Here is a 16,242-nt window from a genome sequence, read left to right on the forward strand (position 1 = left end):
TTATAGTCCCTCCCCCTCCCTCCAGCAGGGGCAGCAGAGAGAATGGCAAATTATTTAAAAACCTTAATATCTCTGATTTTTCATCAATAGGAAAAATCCTCCAGTCCCGTAAGGGGGAAGGGGGCTCTGAGCAAGGTGGCCAAAAATGACGGCCGTAAGTGGCGGCGTTCTCTCGGAAATCGCAGCACAGTGGGCCAAAAGCGGTCAAGATCAGACTTTTATTAACATAGATAGATTATACACTTAATTCGGAAGACCCTTATCAACACTGATGTACACAGGGATCTTGGGATCCAATTCCATAGCTCATTAAACATGGCAACACAAGTAGGTACAGTGTAAAGAAGGCAGTGGGGTTCATTGGTTAAAATAATCCAGAGTTATGGTGCAGCTTTATGAAACTTTGCTTATGCAGCATATTATGTGCCATTTGGGTTAACAATTATAGGTAGGATGTGGATGCTTTGGAGGGTGCAAAAGAGGTTAACCAATGGACAATAGACAATAGGTGCAGGAGTAGATTATTCAGTCCTTCGAGTCAGCACCACCATTCACTGTGATCATGGCTGATCAAACCAGAATGCTATCATGAAGGATATGGATCACTTTCATGCAGAGGGGATTAGTTTAATTTGGCATTGTATCTGGCACATAGATTATGAGCCGAAGGGGCTGTTCCCACGCTGTACAGTTCTAGGACATCTAGGACCATGCAATTGCTTTTCGGATTAGTGCTATGGAATCTTCTATGTTCACCTGAGAGCGAAGTGAAACCTTGCACAAGAGGTGAATGCAAGAACCTGAGGTACAGCCGAGAGCCATTACGTAATTGTTCAAGGTATGGATGTGAAAAGAAAGGAACATTTAAATATTAAATGTAATATATCTTCTGTGTATCCTGTGAAAATATTTTTTTTAAATCATATGTACTTAGCCATATTTCTTTTAATTTGTTAGCTGGATTATTATAAATAGTGAAGGTTATGATAATCCATTGGATTGTTTTATCATGACCGTCTGTTGAGACTAAGATGTGTTGTAAACACCGGTACAATTATTACAAGGATTACATTTACTCATACATTAATCAATATAGACTGTAATATGAACACATAACCTGATGGCTGTTATGATACATTGACATAGGGGTGCTAAGATGATACATTGACTGAAAACAAAAGACTACCTCAGCCCTTATGGAAGATGTTCTTGAGTGTAAAAAATCTCAATGTAATTTACTGTGAGTAAATGAGCCAGCATTACCATAGATAGTCATTTAATAGCAATAATGCCAAGGACCAAACTGGCATTAGGCTTAGGCACAAAATGCTGGAATAACTCAGCGGGACAGACAGCATCTCTGGAGAGAAGGAATGGGTGACGTTTCGGGTAGAGACCCTTCTTCAGACTGATGTCAGGGGAGTGGGCGGTACATAGATAAGGAAGTGTATAGACAAAGGAAGTGTAAGGTGTGAAAACAGGACAAAGGGAATGGAGATCAAGGAAAATGTAGAATCGATCATTGTTAGTTGGGAGATGGTGACAACAAAGCAGAGGTAAAATGTAGTTGGAGACAGTAAGACTAGTCAGAGAACTGGGAAGGGGGAGGGGGTGGAGAGAGAGAGAATGCAAGGGCTACTTGAAGTTGGAGGTCAATATTCATACCGCTGGTGCGTAAACTGCCCAAGCGAAATATGAGGATGGGGTGAAATGCGAGGACAAGGGGGACTGTCCCTGTTACAAATGGGGGGAGGGGGAGCAAGAATGGAGTTACGGGATATCGATGAGACCCTAGTGAGGGCCTCATCTATATAGGAAGATGAGAACTACCGTTCCCTAAAGAATGAGGACATCTCCGATGACATGGGATGGAACACCTCATCTTGGGTGCAGATGCAGCGTAGACGGAGGAATTGGGAGTAGGGGTGGGAAGAAGTGTAGTCTAGACAACTATGGGAGTCAGTGGGTTTTTAATATATGTCAGTTGATCATTTGTCACCTGTGATGGAGACAGTGAGATCAATAAACAATAGGGAGATGTCAGAGATGGTCCAAGTGAAATTGAGTGTAGGATGGAAATTAGTAGTAAAGTTAATGAAGTTAGTGAGTTCTGCATGGGTGCAGGAGGTAGCACCGAAGCAGAGGTAGAGTTCGGGGATAGGGTCAGTGTACGCCTGGAACAGTGATTGTTCGACACATCCTACAAAGAGGCAGGCATTACTGGGACCCATGCGAGTGCCCGTAGCTACACCTTGAATTTGGAGGAAGTGAGAGGAGTCGAAGGAGAAGTTGTTACGGGTAGGCAGAAGAGAGTGTTAGTAGACGGAAATTAGCTGTTTCAGCGGTCGAGGAAGAAACCTTTAAACACTTCCTGGTGGGGGATGGAGGTGTAGAGTGACTGAGCGTCCATAGTAAAGATGAGGAAGTGGGGGCCTGGAAAGCGGAAGTCATTGAAGAGACGAAGAGCGTGAGGTGTCTTGGACATAGGTAGGGAGGGATTGGACCCGGGGGGGGGGAGGGGGGGATAGGATGAAGCCAAGGTATGTGGAAATTAATTCAGTGGGAATTAGTGGGAACAAGCAGAAACAATGGGAATGCCAGGGCAGTTCTGTTTGTGGATTTTGGGGAGAAGATAAAATCGGGCCATGCGAGGCTGGGGAACGATAAAGTTGGAGGCTTTGGAGGGCAGACAACCGGAAGTCTGGCATTAGGCTTGATCGATTAGGTGCAAGAATTATATTGCCTGAGGCCTCAAATGTCTAGAACCAGGGGACACAGAATCAATATTAGGGGTTAACAATTCTGACCTAAAAGGCATCACCTCTGATAGGATAGAAAACAAAGGTGATAAGTTTAATTCACCTAATATGAGGTAATGCATGTGAGGTAATGTGATGGCTGACCGCATATTTTAGGATGCAAACTTCAGAGCGTTAAGGACCTCAGTTTTTTGGTGGATAGAATAATACTGTTAGAATTGTCAATTTGTAGAGCAATAATTAAATGGACTGAGGCAAGTGTGGAGTCAAGGACATTACTGAAGTGAAAACAGTTAATTGGAACAATCTTTAGGGCACGAGGAGCATAGTTGGGTTTCAGAGAGATGCTGCAACCTTCACGTGGCCCACCCTGTTTTGACGAATGCAATCAACCTGCCGTGCACAAACAGAAGATCAAACAGAACAAGTTGTCTTACAACTTTCGACAGTGCACGCCATACGCAAGAAGAAGAGAGGTGCTAGTGATGATGTCAATGTATTGACGGAATCAATGGAAATTAAAACAGAATTTGTGACAGATCATACAAAAGCTTTGGTCTTTCTGATATTAGTTTGAGGAATTATTTGCACAGGCATTGCAAAACAACACACAAAATACCCGACAATTTAGAGACAGTGGAGGAACTGTTCAAAGTAGTTGTGAGCTGGGTGTGGTTAAGAAAAACATAGAAACTAACACATGAGGGGTTTTGGGATTATATTGCTGAAGGGCAGAATGTAGGCGAGAAATAAGGTTGCATTGTTAAAGACACCTTTGGGGCATCAGAAGGGCTGGGCAATCCCAGGTAATTTGTTGACTATAACAATTGACAATGGTTATTGTTGGCTAAATAAAGATGGTGAAAGCTTACCATTGTCGCCCCCTCCAAATGACCAAACCGTTCGTCCATCCTGAGATACAGCAAGAGTGTGGGAGCTGCCACAAGCTACTTGGCCAACACTGCTTATATCTTTAACAAGAGATGGTAGATTACGACTACGGCTGTCACTATGTCCTAGAATTTGAAAGAAACAGGTAAGTTAAATATCAGAAGGATACATAACCTCAGACATGTTCAGCCACCTTGAAATGAAAACTGCAACAGCAAACAACTAACATTTCAAAATATTATCTGCATAAATTACAAAATTTCAATGTTTGGAGTTCTACACTTAATTTTAAAACAATAAAAATGCCACTCATTGACCAATGGACAAGAGCATGGTGTTAAATCTTCAATGTGAAGTAAGGACATAGAAAAATCAGTCACAATATTACTGAATATGAATGAACCAGAATATTTTTTAATGAATTATCCTTATGCATTGAATTATGACTCCAAATGAGGATTTTAAAACTAACATGAGTTCAACAGGGTGCTTTTGCTCAGGTCAGTCAAAGAATCATCGGGCCATAACCATGCAGGAACAGGCCGTTTGGCCCACCTTGTCCACAATGACCAAATTGGCATACTAGTCTCATCCCATTTGCCTGCAATTGGCCCATAACCTTCATTGGCTATATTTAAGAGGGAGTTAGATGTGGCCCTTGTGGCTAAAGGGATCAGGGGTATGGAGAGAAGGCAGGTACAGGATATGAGTTGGATGATCAGCCATGATCATATTGAATGGCGGTGCAGGCTCGAAGGGCCGAATGGCCTACTCCTGCGCCTATTTTCTATGTTTCTATCTGTCCAAGTGTCAATGAAAATCATTGAAAGCTGTACATTAATTTCACGGATTGGCTACATTTTAAAATGATAAGAAAAATGTAACGTTTAATTTCACTAGGTTTAAAATGAGAGAAGATTTAATAGGAACCACCTGAGAGGCAATCTTTTCACTCGGAAGGTGGTGGGTAGATAAAACCAACTACCATTGGAGGAGTGGAAGCAGGTACTATAACAGCATTTAAAAGTCACTTGGCTGGGTGCATGGATTTGGCTGGGTGCATGGATTTGGCTGGGTGCATGGATTGAGAGGGATATCAGCCACAACCTGGCAAATGATACTAGCTTAGGCTGATGAACAAAATATTTACTTAAACGTTATTTCTATACAGTTTTTAACTGGAAATTTCAACTTTGAATTAGGTGGCTTCCCATTACATTGCAGAGCAGTAAACTAAGATAATAATCTGGTTTAGTAGGTACTGACCAAGTCTACCAAAGTCTCCTTCTCCCCAGGTATAAAGTTCTCCATCGGATGTCACTGATGCACTGTGCCTATATCCTGCTGACACACAGATCACAATCTAAAAAAGAAAACTATATATATTAGTTACTATCAATCTTTAATATTCATATTGCAAACAATTTCAACATTACATACTATGACATCAACATAATCAGTGACTACACTTTAGAAATAGTTCATTTGTCCTTGATGTCATGAAAATAGCTGCATAAATCAAAGGCTTGCATTTTTACATTTAAGATATCATAATTATCAGAAAAACAATCAAATATCATATGACCAATTTACTGAAACATCTTTTATTTTTCTAACAGCTTTGCTTATTGAATTCAATGTTAACAACTATCACAGGAATCACACTTCCATTATATTATCTCTACACTGTTTCAATTCTGAATCTTTATGTTGTATTGTATTACAGAATTACATATATTGTATTACAGAACCGCTATTGTGAAATGCCAATATTATTGAATTTTAAATGACATAATAAATAAGAGTTGGTTACATGAAATTTAACATTTTTAAGGAAGATCTTAAAGGAAGCGAGAGTTTAGAGTGAAATTCCAGAGCTGAGAACCATGGCAGCTAGAACCATGACTATTAAAGAAAGAATAATTAATCTTTGGAATGCTAAAGAAGTCAGAATTGGAGGAACACATTACTCCTACAGGCTCATAATGTGAAGGGAACAACGTACATAGAGAGTCAAAACTATTTATACTGTTCCATCAGGGACTGGATTGTTTTTAGTGTTATTACGTGTGAAATGTTTTTAATTTCATGTGCGATGCTCCGGTATTCCCTGGGAAACGTCTTTTCATTTTGCACAGTACAACTGTTGCTTGCAAGATGACAATAAAGGTTGATTGATTGATTGATTGATTGTCAAAATTAGAGAATCAAAGATATCTTTGAGATTCAAAGGGCTGAACTTTCACATACATAGAAAGTGGAGGGGGCATTGAGGAAATTAATAACAAGAATTTTAATGCGGAAGGTTTGCCACACACAGAAGTCTATGTATATCCAAGGGAACAGAGGAGATGGGTAAATGATATTTGATCTTTGTCCTGTACCAAGTATACATAGAACAAGGATAACAGATCCACCAACAGATGAGTTGAAGCATGCACTGCAATACGGTGATACTGTGGGTGTAGAAACAGGAAGTTTTAGTGGGAGCATGGCGATGGTCAATCCATGGTCAGGTATGACACAAAAGATTGGAAGCAGTCTGCTTGAACTGCAGAGCTGTCATTAGCAGGGATGGAGAACAGCAAAGTTTGTGAAAAGAGAATAGAAAATGCTGAAAAAACTCAGCAGGTCTAATAGCATCTGTGGAGAGAGAAGTAGAGCCAACACTTCAAATCAATGAGTTTTCATCAATTCTCACGTTTCTATCTCTCCAAAGATAATAACTTTATTTATAAATGATAATAATAATAATAACTTTATTTATAAAGCACTTTAAACAACTGCAGTTGCCACAAAGTGCTGTACATGAGAACTCATGGACAAGAAGTTATTACAAACCATTAAAAACCGTAAAACAAAGGACTATAAAACAGTAAAAATTAAAAGACATTAAAAGCACTAAAAACAGGAGCAATGTCTCAGCCAGTGTCGAAAGCCAGAGAATAAAAATGAGTTTTTAGGGTGGATTTGAAGATGGACAGTGAGGGGGCCTGTCTGATGTGCAACGGCAAGGTGTTCCAGAGTGCCGGAGCAGCAACAGAAAAGGCTCTATCCCCTCTGAGCTTCCGCTTAGACCTTGGTACCTCAAGGAGCAGCTGATCAGCTGACCTGAGGCACCGGTATGGGTGGAGCAGCTCAGTGAGGTAAGGCGGGGCAAGCCCATTCAACGATTTAAAAACAAATAAAAGAATTTTAAAATGAAATCGAAAGTGCACTGGGAGCCAGTGAAGGGAGGCCAAAATTGGCGTAATGTGCTCCCTCTTTCGAGTTCCGGTTAAGAGGCGAGCGGCAGCATTTTGAACCAGCTGGAGACGAGCCAATGAAGCTCGTGCGACTCCAGAGTAGAGTGCGTTACAGTAATCCAGCCTAGATGTAATAAAGGCATGGATTACTGTTTCAAAATGCTGCCGCTCGAGAATGGGCTTCACCTTTGCCAGCTTCCTTAGGTGAAAGAAGCTGGACTTAACCACCGCGCCTATTTGTTTATCTACTTTAAAATCACCGTCCATCCTAAAACCCAGGTTTAAAACAGTTGGCTTTATGGACAATGCCAGTGGACCCAAGTCAACAAAGGGAGGTTCACGGCAGCCATTGGGGCCAAACAAAATCACCTGTCTTTTTTTCATTAAGTCCCAGAAAGTTTAAGGCCATCCAGGACTTAATGTCCTCAAGACAAGACAGAAGTGATTTTAGAGAATAGTCGTCTTCCTTCCTGAGTGGCATATATAACTGGCTATCATCTGCGTAAAAGTGAAAGGAGATGCTATGCCTTCTTAAAATTGAGCCCAGCGGAAGTAGGTATAGAGAGAAGAGCAGGGGCCCTAAAATTGAGCCCTGTGGAACCCCATATGCCAAGGGAGCGGAGGAGGATTCAAAGCCAGCAAGGCTTACACACATGGTTCTGTCTGCCAGATAGGACCTGAACCATCCCAGGGCACTGCCACAGATGCCCACTTGGTGCTGTAATCAGGAAATTAAAATTCCATGGTCCACTGTATTGAAGGCGGCAGATAGGTCCAGCAAGACAAGAACCACATAATTACCGGAGTCGTTTGCCAGGAGGATGTCGTTAAAAACCCTTAGCAGAGCTGACTCTGTGCTATGCATAGCTTTGAATCCAGACTGGAAAACTTCCCTAATATTGTGCTCGTCCAGGAAGAGTTTCAGCTGAGCATAAACTACTTTCTCCATGATTTTAGAGATAAATGGCAGCTTGGAGATCGGCCTAACATTGGCCAGAACAGTTTGATCCAGGCCAGGTTTCTTAAGTAGTGGTTGCACTACTGCATGTTTAAAATTTTCGGGGACAACCCCAGAACACAAGCTACTGTTTATGATGGCGAGAACCGACTGCCCTATACTCGGGAAAACCTCTTTAAAAAGAAGAGGAGGGACAGCATCACAAGGGGAACCCGACGGCTTGATATGGCTAACCACATCCTCTAGACCCGACAATGTCAGAGGCACAAACTTATCGAATGCCGCCAGGCATGGGGCTGGAACAGAGGGGTCAGAGGCAGGAGCTGAGATGAGAGCCCTTATAGAAACAACCTTATTGATAAAGAAGTGCAGGAAGTCATTGCACAATTCGGACGATGCTTCCAGGCAGACAGGCTGTGGGGCATTTAAAACAGAATCAATGGTTTTGAATAACACACGTGGGTCGTGACGCTTAGACACTATTATATTAGACAGATAATCTCCAAACCCTCTACATCTATCCTGCAATAGGGCGACCAGCACTGCACACAAGACTCCAAATGTGGCCTAACCAAGATTTTATAAATCTGCAACAGATGCTGATACTTTTACTGATGTTGCACGTAGATGTTTAAGAAGGAACTGCAGATGCTGGAAAAATCAAAGGTAGACAAAAATGCTGGGGAAACTCAGCGGGTGAGGCAGTATCTATGGGGCAAAGGAATAGGTGACGTTTCTCCCTCCTTCCCCTCCTCTTCCCAGTACTCCCACAGCCTACTGTCTCCGCCTCTTCCTTTCTTCTTCCCGTCCCCTCACACCCCCACATCAGTCTGAAAAGAAGAGTCTCAACCAAAAACATCACCTATTCTGTATTGTATTGTATTGTATTGTATTGTATTCAAATTTATTGTCATTGTCTCAATTTGAGACAACGCAATGAATTTCCCTTACAGGCAGTATCATAAAAAAACACCCCACATCATTGTCTGAAAAGAAAGAGTCTTCAACCCAAAACGTCACCTATTCTTTCGCTCCATAGATGCTGCCTCACCCGCTGAGTTTCTCCAGCATTTTTGCCTAGCTTGCATGTGGATATGATGCTTAAGGCGGCTTTTGGACGCTGGCCTGGCAACCGAGTACAGAATTTGGGACGACATATTACAGTTGTACAAGACGTGGGGGAAGCTGAACTTGAAGTGTTGGGTCACCCAGCCGTTGGAAAGATGCCATTAGGTCAGAAAGACTGCAGAAAAGATTTACCAGGATGGTGCCGGGAGTCAAGGGACCGAGCTAGAGCGAGATGTTTGGCAGGCTAGAACTTTATTCCTTAGAATGTAGAAGGGTGAGGGGTAATCTTCTATAGAAAATCATGAGGGGAATAGATAGGGTGAATCCACAGTCATTTGCTGGGGCATTGATTTGAGATGCGAATGGAAAGATTTAATATGAACCATACAACCATATAACAATTACAGCACGGAAACAGGCCATCTCGACCCTTCTAGTCCGTGCCGAACACATAATCTCCCCTAGTCCCATACACCTGCGCTCAGACCATAACCCTCCATTCCCTTCCCGTCCATATAACTATCCAATTTATTTTTAAATGATAAAAACGAACCTGCCTCCACCACCTTCACTGGAAGCTCATTCCACACAGCTACCACTCTCTGAGTAAAGAAGTTCCCCCTCATGTTACCCCTAAACTTCAGTCCCTTCATTCTCAAGTCATGTCCCCTTGTTTGAATCTTCCCTACTCTCAGTGGGAAAAGCTTTTCCACGTCAACTCTGTCTATCCCTCTCATCATTTTAAAAACCTCTATCAAGTCCCCCCTTAACCTTCTGCGCTCCAAAGAATAAAGCCCTAACTTGTTCAACCTTTCTCTGTAACTTAGTTGCTGAAACCCAGGCAACATTCTAGTAAATCTCCTCTGTACTCTCTCTATTTTGTTGACATCCTTCCTAAAATTAGGCGACCAAAATTGTACACCATACTCCAGAATTGGCCTCACCAATGCCTTGTATAATTTTAACATTACATCCCAACTTCTATACTCAATGCTCTGATTTATAAAGGCCAGGACACCAAAAGCTTTCTTTACCACCCTATCTACATGAGATTCCACTTTCAGGGAACTGTGCACAGTTATTCCCAGATCCCTCTGTTCACCTACATTCTTCAATTCCCTACCATTTACCATGTACGTCCTATTTTGATTTGTCCTGCCAAGATGTAGCACCTCACACTTATCAGAAACTCTACTTCATTACCCACAACCCCACCTATCTTAGTATCATCTGCATACTTACTAATCCAATTTACCACACCATCATCCAGATCATTGATGTACATGACAAACAACAGTGGACCCAACACAGATCCCTGTGGCACCCCACTAGTCACTGGCTTCCAACCTGACAAACAACCATCCACCATTACTCTTGGTATCTCCCATTCAGCCACTGTTGAATCCATCCTGCTACTCCACCATTAATACCCAACCATTGAACCTTCTTAACCAACCTTCCATGATGAACCTTGTCAAAGGCCTTAGTGAAGTCCATATATACAACATCCACTGCTTTACCCTCATCAATTTCCCGAGTAACATCTTCAAAAAATTCAAGAAGATTAGTCAAACATGACCTTCCAGGCACAAATCCATGTTGACTGTTCCTAATCAGACCCTGTTTATCCAGATGCTTATATATATTATCTCAAAGTATTCTTTCCATTAATTTGCCCACCACTGACGTCAAACTAACAGGTCTATAATTGCTAAGTTTACTCTTAGACCCCTTTTTAAACAATGGAACAACATGCGCAGTACGCCAATCCTCCGGCACTATTCCCGTTTCTAATGACATTTGAAATATTTCTGCCATAGCCCCTGCTATTTCTACACTAACTTCCCTCAATGTCCTAGGGAATAACCTGTCCGGACCTGGAGACTGATCCACTTTTATATTTCTCAAAAGTGTCAGTACTTCCTCAGAACCTCAGCCATCTTTTTCACACTGATGGTGGTGACGATATGGAACGAGTTCACCTCGAGGAAATAGTTGACGAGGGTGCAATAACAATATTTAAAAGACATTTGGGCAGGTACGTAGTTAAAAAAAGGTGCAGAGGGATATGGGCCAATTGCGGCGACATATGGGACTAGCTTAGAATAGGGCATCGGTATGGATGAGTTTGGCCGAAGGGCCTGTTTCCATCCTGCAATACTCTTTCTATAAAGTGACAATGACTGCCAGCCTTGTTGTAAAAGTGTTTTAATCAACATTAGAAGACTAGGCAGGGGGACAAATACAGGTGCATAACCTTTTATCCGAAAGCCTTGGGACCAGCCACTTGTCGGATTTCGGACATTTTCGGATTTCCGAATGGAAGATTTTTAGCGTAGATTAGGTAGGTAGCGCGGGCGGCTTGAAAAGTCTGGAGTGGCTGCCTCCTCCCCGGAGACCGGGGAATCATTGTAAATCATTGCATAAATGTTAGTCAGTTAGTTTGGATGGGATTTTATGTGGTGGTGGTGGTGGTGGGGTGTGAAGGGGGAAACTTTAATTCTTAGTCCCCTACCTGGTCGGCGACTCCCAACATCGCGGAGCTGGGGGCTCCGTCCGGCCGCGGGCGGCGCCGGTTGGAGCTCCGACCCCGGCAACTCTACCCCTGGCTGCGAGGCGCTCCAAATCCAGCGCCGCCCGCGGCCGGACGCCCGCAGCCCCAGCTCCGCGAATGTTGGGAGTCGGCGGTCACAGCGCTCCGGAGCTTACCGCACGGCGACCCGGTAAGGCATTGCCCGCTCCCCGCTGGTATTCCAGTGCTGCGATGCTGCCGACTCCCAACATTGGAGCTGGGGCTGCGGGCGTCCGGCCGCGGGCGGCGGTGGATTTGGAGCGCCCCGCAGCCAGGGGTAGAGTTGCCAGGGTCGGAGTTATAACCGGCGCCGCCCGCGGCCGGATGCCCGCAGCCCCAGCTGGGAGTTGGCGGCCACAGCGCTGCGGAGCTTACTGCACGGCGACCCGGTAAGGCATTGACCGCTCCCCGCCCTCTCCGACCAGGTAGGGGACTAAATTAAAGTTTACTAAGAATTAAAGTTTACCCCCCCCCCCCCCCCCCCATTCACATAAAAGCCCTCCAAACTAACTGACTAACATTTAAGCAATGATTTACAGATGTTTAAGTGTCTCCCGGTCTCCGGGGGGGGGGGAGCCGCTACAGTAGTACAGACCTGGGTTGACCGTGGGTCGTTTCGGGTCAAGTTTGGCGCCAAACGCGAGCTTTGGTGTGCAGACCTGGGAAAAAATGGCCGGTTTTCGGAGTTTTTCGGTTTCCGGATAAAAGGTTGTGCACCTGTATTACTTAAAAGTTCAAATAGCCATTTAATTATATTATTTTAAATGTATTAAACAATATGTTGTTTTTCTCTATTGATTCCTCTGTAGTCAGACTACCAAACATCAACCATTCAAGCACTCTTCCATACAGTTGCTAAGTAAAATGGCGGGGTTCAGATCATTTGTAATTTTAAAATTCTTGAATTATACTTTTCCATTGTGCCGAAGTTCGAGGATCAGCTTACATCCTTGTGATAAGGTCATAAATGATAGGAGTAGAATTAGGCCATTCGACCCATCAATTTTGCTCCGCCATTCAATCATGGCTGATCTATCTCTCCCCCTCCTAACCCCATCTTCCTGCCTTTTCCCCATAACCGTGGACAACTCTGATCACATAGGCTTCCTGATTCAATACCTGTTTCAGTTCAATAATTTCAAGAAGATAATGTACAAGTTATACTCTGTGTAAAATACTTACCCCGTACATCGCTTATACACTGTTGTCCCGCTCTGGCCTTCCAGTCTGACTTTTCCACCATTAGAAAAAAAGATTCCAACTATCTACCCTATCTATGCCTCTCATAATTTTCTATACTTCTATCAACCTTCAACTTCTGACATTCCAGAGAAAACAATCCAAGTTTGTCCAACCTCTCCTTATAGCTTATACTCTTCCATTCAAGGCATAATTCTGTAAACCCGTTCTACACCCTCTCCAAACCCTCTACATCTATCCTGCAATAGGGCGACCAGCACTGCACAGAAGACTCCAAATATGGCCTAACCAAGATTTTATAAATCTGCAACATGACTTCCAGACTCTAATGCCCCAACTGATGATGGTAAGTATACCATATGCCTTCTTTACCACCCTATCTACTTGCGTTGCCACTTCCAGTGAGGAATGAACTTGGACCCCAAGATCCCTATATACATCAAGGCAGTTAAGGATCTTGATGGTATACTTTCTCTGACATACAACCTCCCAAAGTGCAACAACTCACACTTGAGGAGATGATTTAAACCTTCTCTGCAGATGTAAATGTTTACCTGCATGTAAAGTGAACAGTCATTTGTTAGATGAAAACACATCATATTTCTAACAAAAAATGAAAAAAATTGTAAAATTCAAATATATATTTATTTCAATTGGTACCAACCTTTCCAAGTAAAGGGCCTTGAATCAATTTGGGATATTTCTGGGTCGCACTATTTCCATGTCCAAGTTTTCCATAATCACCATCTCCCCAACTGAACATCTCTCCTTCCGTAGTTACAGCTAGCGTATGTCCATCTGAACCTTTTGAGGATGATATTTTACGGATATTTCGAGGAGGTTCAAATGTGAGCTTTTTGGCCGCTGACTGATTGTTGGAGTCACCCAGTCCAAGTCGGCCATAACTACCTTTCCCACAAGCTTTTACGGAGCCATCTTCTGAAACTGCAAATGTGCAATACTGGCCAGCCTCAATCTGGAAGAAAAAAGCAGTTTTCTAAAATTTACACGTTAACTAAATGCTTTGTATGGAGTAGATGTACGTTATTTTTCCTAAAAAATACATTGAGTTCCTACTTACAGTGCATTCAGAAAGTATTCAGATCTCTTCACTTTTCCACATTTTGTTACATCACAGCCTTATTTTAAAATGGATTCAAATCATTTTTTTAAAATCATCCATCTATATACAATACCCATAACAATTTCTGCAGCATTGCAGGTTCCAAAGAGCCCAGAGGCCTCCGTCATTCTTAATTGCAAGAACCTTGGAACCACCAGGACTCTTCAAAGAGCTGACCGCCCGGCCAAACTGAGCAATCAGGGGAAAAAGGGCCTTGGTCAGGGAGGTGACCAAGAACCCGATGGTCACTCTGACAGAGCTCCAGAGTTCCTCTGTGGAGACGGGAGAACCTTCCAGAAGGACAACTATATCTGCAGCACTCCACCAATCAGGCCTTTATGGTAGAGTGGCCAGATGGAAGCCACTCCTCAGTAAAAGGCACATGACAGCCCGCTTGGAGTTTGCCAAAAGGCATGGGAAACAAGATTCTCTGGTCTGATGTAGCCAATATTGAGCTCTTTGGCCTAAATTCCAAGCGTGACTTCTGGAGGATAGCAGGCACCGCTCATCACCTGGCCAATACCTTATCTAAGGTGAAGCATGGTGGTGGCAGCATCGTGCTGTGGGGATGTTTTTCAGCGGCAGAAACTGGGAGACTAGTTATGATCGAGGGAAATATGAACGGAGCAAAGTACAGAGAGATACTTGATGAAAACCTGCTCCAGAGCGTTCTGGACCTCAGACTGGGGTGGAGGTTCACCTTCCAACAGGACAATGACCTTAGGCACACAGACAAGACAACGCAGGAGTGACTTCATGACAAGTCTGTCAATGTCCTTGAGTGGCCCAGCCAGACCCCGGACTTGAACCTGATCGAACATCTCTGGAGAGACCTAAAAATAACGCCCCCCCCATCCAACCTGACAGAGCTTGAGAGGATCCGCAGAGAAGAATAGGAGAAATTACCCAAATACAGGTGTGCCAAGCTTGTAGCGTCATACCCAAGAAGACTTGAGGCTGTAATTGTTGCCAAAGGTGCCTCAACAAACTACTGAGTAAAGGTCTGAATACTTATGTAAATGTGATATTTCAGTAATTTCTTTGTAAATTACTTTGTAAAAATTTCAAAACACCTGTTTTCACTTTTTTTATTATGGGGTTTTGTGTGTAGCTTGACGATTAAAAAAAAAATTTAATCCATTTTAGAAAAAGGCTGTAACGTAACAAAACATGGAAAAAGTGAAGGGATCTGAATACTTTCTGACCTGCACTGTATTTATAGAGTTGTGCTTCTTGATGTATCAGTCTGTGAGTCTGATCCTGAAATTACGCCAAAACGGTACACGATAGCGCTACAATTTACAATGCCAACAATGGCCCACCTTACTCACCATTGTCCTGTGGTGTGCTGTATCACATTTTGTTCAGATTGATGGGATATTTTACAAGTTATTCACATTTTAAACTTTACAAAAACCACTTTGACAAAAAACTCTTCCATCTGCACTGGCCGTTAGCAGCGGAGAGCAGTGTTCAACCACAATTACATCACAATGGGATCTCATTTACATTTAAAAAACATAGCAGCTTCCACCTCACAGTGGTAGGGAAGGGAGAGGGGTTATGGAGGGAGGGAGGGAGTGATTGAGGGTAGGGAAAAGGAGATGTAGGGAGAGGTGAGGGAGTGGGGGAGGGGAGGAGAGGGGAATGGAGGGCGAAAAGGAGGGGGAGGGAATGCTGGAGGATGAGGGGGAATGTAGGAGGATAGGGGTAGGAGTTGGGGTGCGTTGCCGTGATTAGCGTCACAACGGGGATCTCTGGCATCACAACGGGAACCCGTCAGCCATGCCTGCGCAGTTGGGGGCTATGGGTGAGTGTTGGAATATTGCATTCGGGGACCAACCCTCCCGTGTGACAGGCCCACTTGGTCTAGCAACCAATAAAATCTATCAGTCATTTTTCCATGTGCCAAACAATTTTCTCTCAGCTGTACCTGCAGCCGAGTTTTATGCATTGTAGCAGATATTAAATAAATTGTTTCCTCCGTGCTTCCGTCACAACTCATTTAATTAAACCATCTTTCATCCTACGAGGTAAGTGAGGGAGAGAAAACAACTGTCAAAGAAAATTCTCTTCTTCTTGGACATTTTTAGTTCATGGTTAATGAAGCTGAAATTAATTTTATTCAATTTGGAACACATGGTAGGCTCATGACCGCGATGAAGGGACAGATCGGGGAGGGACATACTTCTGAATGGATTTCCCGTTGCCTTAAAGTAAAAGCAAACATTAGGAAGTAAAAGAATAATTATTCAAACTGCAAGAAAATAAAAAGTGGTGTTTGATAAGACCTGTTCTAGGACAGCTATTAATCATAATTTATCTTAATGATTTGAGTTTGCAAATAATTTCCACAGCAGTGGGACTGGTTGATTAAGATAATGGAGGCAGGTGTGTGCTATTACATAAGAGGAATGAAAAGTAAT

General features: G+C 43.0%; 1 protein-coding gene across 1 annotated transcript in view; it reads right to left on the reverse strand.

The window, feature by feature from the left end:
• Window positions 1-16,242, reverse strand: part of LOC129695814 (probable E3 ubiquitin-protein ligase HERC1) — a 291,266-nt gene that overhangs the window by 219,986 nt on the left and 55,038 nt on the right. The window contains 3 exon segments of the mRNA XM_055633161.1: window positions 3,632-3,775; window positions 4,917-5,013; window positions 13,358-13,669. Coding sequence (XP_055489136.1) covers window positions 3,632-3,775; window positions 4,917-5,013; window positions 13,358-13,669 — 553 coding nt within the window.

The sequence above is a fragment of the Leucoraja erinacea genome, chromosome 1 (assembly GCF_028641065.1).
Source record: "Leucoraja erinacea ecotype New England chromosome 1, Leri_hhj_1, whole genome shotgun sequence".
NCBI lineage: Eukaryota > Metazoa > Chordata > Chondrichthyes > Rajiformes > Rajidae > Leucoraja > Leucoraja erinaceus.